Source organism: Saccostrea cucullata, unplaced genomic scaffold (assembly GCF_032062105.1).
Source record: "Saccostrea cucullata isolate Sc308-1 unplaced genomic scaffold, CSIRO_AGI_Scuc_v1 ctg6709, whole genome shotgun sequence".
In the NCBI taxonomy this organism is placed as follows: Eukaryota; Metazoa; Mollusca; class Bivalvia; order Ostreida; family Ostreidae; genus Saccostrea; species Saccostrea cuccullata.
Window position 1 is genome coordinate 21,767 of NW_026927618.1, and position 9,393 is coordinate 31,159.

Sequence of the window (9,393 nt, forward strand, 5' to 3'; positions counted from 1 at the left end):
ATCTTCCTAATGTTTACATAGATTTAATGTTATTGTTACCTCTAAGTTGAATGTAAATGTTTCAAAATTTATTGAATGTTACTCTGACACAGGCATCTCTTTTTTGCTAAAGAAATTTAGAAAAACACAACACAAGATCTCTATAATACATTTTTTAAAACTTTTTTATCAATCATTAATATTATAGTAACCTCCACCCCATTTATATATTTTACAAAATGGACTCAATGTTGGTCAAGATGCATTTATAATGACCCAGAATGACAGATATTGACCAAAGATACACAAAGTCCAATTTCAATATTATACATGTATCTGAGGTCAACATCTGTTGTCTTGGATATTGACCGTGCATCAAGTCCTACATTTATTAGTAGAATGTTTATCTTCCTAATGTTTACATAGATATTAATGTCCTGTTGTTGTTATCTTACCTATATGTGACCTGCTTGTGTTGTGTTATGGGTTTAAATTTCTTACGAAAACAAGTGCCTGTGTCAGAGTAACATTCAATAAATTTTGAAACATTTACATTCAACTTATTTAAGATAACAACAACAGGACATTAATATCTATGTAAACATTAGGAAGATAAACATTCTACTAATAAATGTAGGAAATTATATAATACAATAGTAATAATAAATTCAAATTATTGGTTGTTTGGAAATGCTTCCTTTCTTATTGAAATGCCCCCGCCTGAAAAAAATTATTGACCAAAAGTAGGAAGCCTTTTTTTAAATTCAATTTTTTTGCCTATAATCACATGCACAATACAAAACACTAAAATGTAGTGTCAGATCTATGCAAAATAAGGTTTCTTTGTTAATGATAGATACTTTTTTAAAAGTCAGAAAATGTATTTACTGTTTACTGAGATTTTTACCAAAAATTAAAAATCTATATACAATTTTGAAAAATAAAAGAAATTTCCCTCCCTTCCTTCTGAGAATCTGAGTCTGAAACCGTCCAGTCAGCAATTCCAAACAAAAATTTTTTTAAGGGTGGCCCAACAGAAATATATATATATATTAACTAAATATTATAAATGATGTTATGATTTTTAATATTAACAAGTAACAATAAAGTTATTGTTAATTCACACAAAAAAATTAAATTAAACACAGCATGTTAAAAAACTTAAATGCTTTTTTTAGCCAAAGAGAAGATTGACCTTATCAAGCGGTCAGTTAGACAGACAGGTGGTGGACCAGCACCTCCCCCCTTGACATCTGCAGAGGAGGCATCGGCCAATTCACTGGATGGGAGGCCAATAGTTGAAGGGATAGATGGAGGGATAGATACAGATGGTACTGACGTGCATAAATCTATCACATGTTATCAAATACAAATTTGTCTAAATTATCAGTTTAATAGGTAGTTTCATTATACATGTATCATCAACACTTTTCAGCCATTGAAGAAAGCAGTCCTGCTCCATGCAGTTCATTGTCGGATGCACCTACATGTAGTGCAGCTGCTACACCTCAAGTGTCCGAAAAAAACATCATGAAGAGTAAGTGCCTCAATCGTGTAGTACTAAAGTGAAATGAAGTATGAATACACAAATTTATCTCATAAAAAAGTGTAGATGATGCTACCCGTTGCATAAACCTAGATGCTATATCCACGAGTAGATGCTTTATCAATAGCACCTCTGGTTTGACACAACCCCTCGCCTCAAGATTTATTGAAACTTTTATTTGTGAAAATTCTTTCCCTTAAGTTTACTGTAGACATACTTCCACGGGGTCATAATATCGCGGAATCTCAATGTCTGTTTAATCCGTGGTTAGGAAATTACACAGATATATATTTTTTTTTTTGACTACCATATATACACACTTGCTTATAAGTCGTTTTTTGGGGAGTTAATGTCTGGTCCAAAATTCTGTGTCCGACCTATAGGCAAGCTATAAAAAGAATGGTATTATATGAGGTCAGTCCATCTGAAATATAAGCTTATTAAATACAACCGACTTATAGGCGAGTATATACAGTATATGCCTTTTATTCATATTAGTACACTTGGACAAATTTCCGTGGCAAATTTTTAGCTGCGTACATAGGGCACATGGAAAAAAGTACTTCTACACTAACAGTATTTTCATGATCTCTTAGTCCTTCAAATTTTCAGTTTGAACAATATCTACCCGGTATTTTCTTTCAAGGCATTTCAACATCAAAATTGCTACATCATTAAGCAGGCGCCGATCCAGAGGGGGAGGGGGTGTTTAGACAATGACTTTTAATGTTTCAATACTTCAAACCTTTGACTTTTCATACGACTTTAATACAAATTCGCATTTACCAGGGGGGAGGTGTCAAAGTTAACTTTTTTCTTGCTTTTGTATATTAATTTAATAACCTTGCAAATTCTAGGGGGGGGGGGGGTCCTGACCCCGCAGACCCATCCCTCTAGATCTGCACATGTCATTAAGTTATATGTCATCAATTTGAATAAGAAATCATTCATGTAGTTTCACAGAGGAAAACGTAAAGTTTTGTTAAAAGGGAAGTTGTATGAGATAAATAGAACATCTATAATTGTGTGATTTGATATTGGCTTTATCCAAGAATTAAAATCCTGTATATGTTCGAGAGGCTTGCTAAGTGAATATTCACTTAGTTTATTTAATCGAGTTGGATAAAGCCAATACCTGAATCATATCACACAATTATAGATGTCCTCTATACATCAACCAGTAGCTTTTTGTAAACTAGTTCATGTTGTTTTATCTACTGTAGCTAGAACAAGCATATTGAATTTAGTTTAGTTACATGTATGATAGAGAGTACAGCAAACAAATTATTTTAGCTCACCTGAGCCAAAGGCTCAAGTGAGCTTTTCTGATCACAATTTGTCCGTTGTCTGTCGTTGTAGTCGTCGTCATCGTCGTTGTTGTTGTAAACTTTTCACATTTTCATCTTCTTCTCAAAAACCACTGGGCCGATTTCAACCAAACTTGCTATAAAGTATCCTTAGGTGGAAGGGATTCAGGTTTGTTCGAATGAAGGGCCACGCCCTTTTCCAAGGGGAGATAATTATGAATTAGAGAAAAATTAATGGCATTTTTAAAAAATCTTCTTCTCAAGAACCACTGGGCCAGGAAAGATGAAACTCATGTGGAATCATCACCAGGTAGTGTAGATTCAAGTTTGTTCAAATCATGACCCCCGGGGGTAGGGTGGGGCCAAAATGGCGGATCAAAGTTTTACATAGGAATATAAAGGAAAATTCTTTAAAAATCTTCTTCTCAAGAACCACTGGGTCAGAAAAGATGAAACTCATGTGAAATCGATCATCACTAGGTAGTGTAGATTCAAGTTTGTTCAAATCATGACCCCCGTGGGTAGGGTGGGGCCAAAATGGCAGATCAAAGTTTTACATAGGAATATATAGGGAAACATTTTAAAATCCTCTTTTCAAGAACTTCAAATCCATGCTTAGTGATATTTATATGGAATCATCCTCAGGTAGTGTAGATTCATGTTTGTTCAAACCATGACCCCCTAGGAGGTTAAAATTCAAGCCCCCCCCCCCCCAAACTCAGTAAACATCTTAGTTCGGATATGATATGTACTTTTTCCTAGCAAATTGCTCAGGTGAGCGATGTGGCCCCTGGGCCTCTTGTTTTTTATATTAGGCCATTCCAAGTTTTTTTCTTTGTTTAGCGTCTACCCATTTTACAAAATCCTACCTACCTATTCAAAAAAGAAAAAAAAAACAAAAAAAAAAACACACAGACCAAAAAAGACGCTAAATAGATAAAAAACTTGGAATGGTCTTAGGCCATAACTATTTTGCAAATATACTTATGCTTTTGTTAATGTCAATGCAGAAACAAGGCCGGGAACGTGTTCAGAAGTAGACAAATTATTGGCCGAAAACCTAAAGATGGACAAACAAAGGCTGGAGCTAGAGATTCTGAAGCTGAGAAAAGAAACTGAAAAACTTTCGGAGGAGACTGCCTATTTTAACGTTAAGAAATTATATTATCAGTTAAAACTGCAAACAGAGTTCCAGATTCCTATTGCTGAGCCTGAAATGTAAATTACCTAGTACATGTATTGACATAGATCCCCCCCCTCTCTCTCTTCAAATGATTAAAAAAAATAAAGGCATGAATTAAATTATGCAGCTAGAATTTATTAAACATTTACTATGAATAAATATACAATGTACATGCATTAATATGACACTGAATAGGCCTTTCAACTAATTTTTCATGTTGCACATATGGTAAAAAACATTGCAGAGATAGATTTATAGGTACATGAAATTATCAAAAAAGATAATAACTTATGCATACATTTAATTAAACCATTAAAAAGTTTAATTATTTATAAATGACTTTTCCGATAGGTAACTCGGGTGTGAAAAATGACCAACTTAGTGCAGATTTATGAGTTATTGTTTATAGGAATGACATATAGGCTGCTTCAGAATTGGAATTGTTATGTACACAAAAGGGTTCCTTACATTGTTTTGTACACAAAAGTGTTCACCATGAGAAAGAGATTTGCCTTCACTCTACCTGAAATAACAGGGTCAAATGAATGGGTAACAGACTATATTCAATATTTTTAACTCTCTTTGACGATTATTATGAAGAAGAAAATTTAATGTCAACTTCCTATATAAATATATATATTTTTACAAGTAAATGCAGCAGTTGATCATCTTACTTGTGTAACTTTTTGAATAAAAATTTAATTTAGAACTAAGAAGGAGGGTAGATTTCACTATTTATTTTAATTAAAACTTTTAATTATATGTAGTGAAATTGTGTCTGCAACTATACAGTAAATAAGTTTAACATTGGTGCTAAATTTTAAAACCACTGGATTCTACTGAGAGCAAAGAAATCCTTAGTAAATGCTAAAAACTGCCTTGCGTGTAAACAGTTAGATACCCCGAGTCTGCTCTCAACATGTTTTAATAGTGAGTTATCGTTCATAAAACTGACCCCTAGCCGCAATTGAAAGGCCTACACTGAAGTATTACATACATGTACATGTATACTGTACAAATAATTTTATTGACACACACAATAACAATAATAGCTTAAAATATTACCTATGATCCTTTTCCATATTGTTATGTATAAAAATTAACATGTCATATAATTCATTTTGATTTGGTAATTACTTAGATTTTTCAAATACTGACAACTTTGCAGAAAATTTGAAATTTGTACATATTCAACTGTGACCTAGTTAGAGTGATCTGCCCTTATAAGTAAGATTAAAGAAATTGTTATTTACTGTTAATCACATAGTTTATATATAGATTAAAATATTATTAGCATTATATAAGATCAAGAGTAAGAAATTTAATTATTTTCATTAATTTTCCCAGTATAAGCTAGTAAACAACAGCGATTTCCTGTGCAAATAAGGCACATACCCTAAGATCTAAATGAATGAAGGAGTCTCAATATGCATATTTTTACAAGATATATTTTTCTATGAGTCCAAAATATAAAAAACAATTTCTGTTAGTGTCTAGAGCTTCCTTAATCAAAATTCATACTTTTACAATTTTTTAATTCACATATATAAGAAAATAGAACATATAAGATCAAAGTATAACAGTATAAGTATGTGTGAAAAGATGAAATTGTCATTCTTTACATCATGATGAATAATACTGGGTGTATACAAAACATATAATGCTGTTTTTGTATAATAGCTGTAATTTTATGAAATGATTGCCTCATATTCTGTGTTGCATACAGATGCAAAATGATTTTGCAAAACATTTATTGGATAAGTATAGTGTTACAATGATTTTATATATACACTGACTTATTTTCAGAAAAAGTGACAGTGGTGATGTTCACAATGACATAATTAAATAAATTCTTTATTGATCACAAAATTTAGAGTTTTATTGGGTTTTTTTTCTAAATGGTATGGATATGTGTACAAGTGTAATAATTTTTAGCTCATCTGAGCCTAAGGCTCAAGTGAGCTTTTCTGATCACTTTGTGTCCGTCGTCCGTCCGTCTGTAAACTTTTCACATTTTCGACTTAAAAATACTCCATGTACAGATATAGACTTATAGTATATACTACACTGTAGTATCAAATGTACAAATTCAAAAAAAATTATTTACAATATGCTGCCTCATGAACATTCCATCGTTTCGCCCTTGGAAGCGCACGCCATCATCATTAACAGGATTAAGAAATCCATCTCCGTTTGGCATCACGTCACCTCTCTGAATCCCTATGTTGTGCAGGGCAACGCAGGCTGTAATATAAATGGCTGCCTGTGGGGGCTCTGTTGCCATTTCATGGTGTAGACTCTGGAACCGACGCTTCAAGACACCAAAGGTCTGCTCAATTAACACCCGGGTCCTGCACAATGACAGATTGAAATCCTGCTCCGAATTAGTTGCAGGATTCAGTATTGGGGTCATCAGGAATCTCCTGCATGGATATCCTGAATCCCCCAAAAGTAGCCCATCATGCTGACCTAAAATACAATTAAATTAATTCAATGTTTTTTTTCAAAAAAATCTAAATTATTACATGTATCCTTATTTTCATTTATTTTAAAAACAAATTGGTCATTTTCTTAAACAAGAGGCCCAAGGGCCTTGAATGGCTCTTCTGATGAATTGTACAATCTATCACATACTTCTTTTTGAAGTCTTCAGCTCTTATTAATAAGTATCCAAAGACCTAAGATGCATCAACTGACAAAGTTTGATGATCAAAAGCTAGGCCTTAAAATGTCCAAAATATGTCTCAAAATCAATTTGAAAACAAATGCCTGCAAAATTATAAAAGAAGGTCACTGTGACCTATTTTTCAGTTAACGTGATGTAAAGTCCTAAGATTCACCAGTCGTACAAGATTTGATGATCCTTGTCTTTATAGTACACAAAATATTAATTAACAAATTTATTTAGTGTAAATTTTGGTCAACTTTAAAGTGAATTTGAGACCACGCCCTTTGCCCCAGGGTAATTCTCCTTGCAAATTTTAATCTTAAACATATCCTGATCCTTGTAAGTAAGTTTGGTGAAAATTTGCCTGGTGGTTCAATCTGGAATGGAAGATTTTTAGAAACCAGTGCCTTTGGTTTTATTTTCCCGATTATCTCCCTTTGCTTAAGAGTCCCAGTGCTAGTTTTAATTTAAATTAATGGTTAATATTTTTACTACTTCCACAATAAAAGCTTTATGTACCCCTTGGGCCAAGGAGCTGTCACAAATTTGACAATAATTGGCCAGCAATTGAAGGGTTCTTGAGTTATGGCTTAAAAAGTTCACCACACACAGCACAAATTTTAATGGCCATAGTATATTATAGCTCTTTGAGCCTTTGGCTCAGAAGAGCTAATAAAATTCAAAAGATCTTATAAATTTGGAGACCTTAGGAACGTATTGGACTAGAATTATAACTAATTAGCAATTGGTTTTAATCACTTTTCACACTGGATATCAGTTCTCCTAAAAAAAATTGTGTAAAAGTTATAACTATCTGTTAGGAGCAAATATTTAAATTTTGGGAATTGAGGCACATTATTTGTTATTTAATGAAAAAAAGGAGGAATCTCACCATTTTCAAACTGTGCACACAGTGCGGATTGTCTGAACACCCTGCTGTCATGAACAGATCCAGGCCAACTTGCAACACAGCTTGTTATCCTAAATGTGTGGTCACAGCACATCTGTATATTAATTAAAGTGTAAGGGAATTTCACAACAGACAAAAATTTAATTTATTAACAATATAGTATATATTTTACAATTATTGCTGGTTTTTGAGGTCAATACAATGATTTAGCCATCTGAGGAGTACAATATTCACCGAGCCCGAAGGGCGAGGTGAATATTGTACTTCGAAGATGGCTTAATCATTGTATTGACCGAAAAAACAGCAATAATTGTTTTATTATATGATTCACTGATAAAATGATACAGCTTATTTTATTAAGTCCTAGCCAGTTACAAGAGAGAAGCAGAATTAAAATGTGAATAAACCTTACCAGTCGTTTCAATTTGAAATGTTTTTTTAAATTAATTTTAGTTGCCATGAAAAAAATATATAATGTCAATCTTTTTCATAGGATTGATTTTGAAAGGAAGGAGTATTATCAGGGAAAACTAACTGCCAAAAAGTAAAAAAGTAAAAAAAAAATTGTTGTTCAGTAAAAGTGTTGGAGGGGGACCCTGCATACCCTCTTAACACCCTCACCTAAAATATATATTCGCTTATGTATTGTTCACATGAAAATAAAAATCACAGTCGATTAAAGAGCTTTCTAAAACAATTTGTATCAATTTGGAATTTTCCAATCTATTTTTAGATCAATGTAGAGTAAATAAGTCCTTGTATTGATCTGGAACGCCACATGCAGGTCAATACAACGTAATATTTTTCTAACATAGTTGGATCTCAGCCAATCAGAGAGATGGAAATTATTCAATCATATAATAAAGTTCATTATGTTCCAGAAATGTGTATAAAAATAAAATATCTAGTATTCAAGTAAAAATGAAATGATTTCAGATGTACCAAGATATTATTGGTCAGTAAGCATATGATATGCATTATGACTTATAGGTAACTACATGTATATTCTTCTTTATATTTCTTTTTTTTTTTTCAAAAACAAGTTTCAAAAGCATATAATATTTACAACTCTTACATTTTTTTATTGAATGCATCATTTTTTCTGTTTATTCATTAAAATTTCCTTATCTTAAAAGATTAAATGACTTTCAATATTAGATCCAGATGATCAAACTTTACTAATACTTTTACCTGCACATTCAAAGAATGATAGCCTTTTCTGTTGACATAATCTGCTTCATTCAGTTTTGGCTTCCTAATTCTAATCTGAGTGCCATCCAAACATCCAAGGACATTTGGAAAACCTAAATTTCATTAGAATAAAGAATACATGTGTCACACTCACTGGCCTCTCTAGATAAATTAATAATTAATGCAATTATTTAAAATCAAAAAATAATTAAGCTCTGTAATATATACTATATATTGTATAAAATATTAATTACACAATACAAAAATTTCAAATTTTAAATAATTTTCTTTCTCTTATTTTATTATTGTATATCACTAAAGTATTCAAAATTATATTAAGTGATTTTGAAATTAGTACAGTCCATTAATTTTTTTTTTAGCTGCAATTAATGGACAGATATAATTACACATTCCATGTTTAATTATTAATTTATTTATCTTGTTTTTTATAATATGGTACAAAGTATTGCATGAAAAAAAGTGAAACGGTATTGTATTGATGGTAATTTACGCTTTCATTCACTGGGGTCTTAAAATAACTATAGTTATAGGACCTAAACTAATGGGAGTCGAAACGACAAGGTATCGAATTTCTGACGTAATTTTCAA

General features: G+C 32.0%; 2 protein-coding genes across 3 annotated transcripts; one reads left to right on the top strand and one right to left on the bottom strand.

Moving 5' to 3' along the window:
• The first annotated feature begins 1,031 nt into the window (after positions 1-1,031).
• LOC134274990 (uncharacterized) lies at positions 1,032-4,622 on the top strand. The gene is made up of 3 exons (XM_062757233.1): positions 1,032-1,310; positions 1,415-1,516; positions 3,843-4,622. The coding sequence occupies exons 1-3, from the start codon at positions 1,145-1,147 to the stop codon at positions 4,052-4,054; spliced, it is 480 nt and encodes a 159-aa protein (XP_062613217.1). The 5' UTR covers positions 1,032-1,144; the 3' UTR covers positions 4,055-4,622.
• A 993-nt stretch (positions 4,623-5,615) lies between these two features.
• On the bottom strand, positions 5,616-9,050 carry LOC134274991 (putative nuclease HARBI1). 2 transcript variants are annotated; one of them, XM_062757234.1, is made up of 3 exons: positions 8,785-9,050; positions 7,576-7,687; positions 5,616-6,484 (listed from the first exon to the last, which is right to left on the bottom strand). In XM_062757234.1, the coding sequence occupies exons 2-3, from the start codon at positions 7,685-7,687 to the stop codon at positions 6,105-6,107; spliced, it is 492 nt and encodes a 163-aa protein (XP_062613218.1). In that variant the 5' UTR covers positions 8,785-9,050; the 3' UTR covers positions 5,616-6,104. The 2 variants fall into 2 exon arrangements, with proteins under 2 accessions (XP_062613218.1, XP_062613219.1); XM_062757235.1 differs by lacking the exon at positions 8,785-9,050 and having other exon boundaries at positions 7,576-7,754.
• Positions 9,051-9,393: the final 343 nt, after the last annotated feature.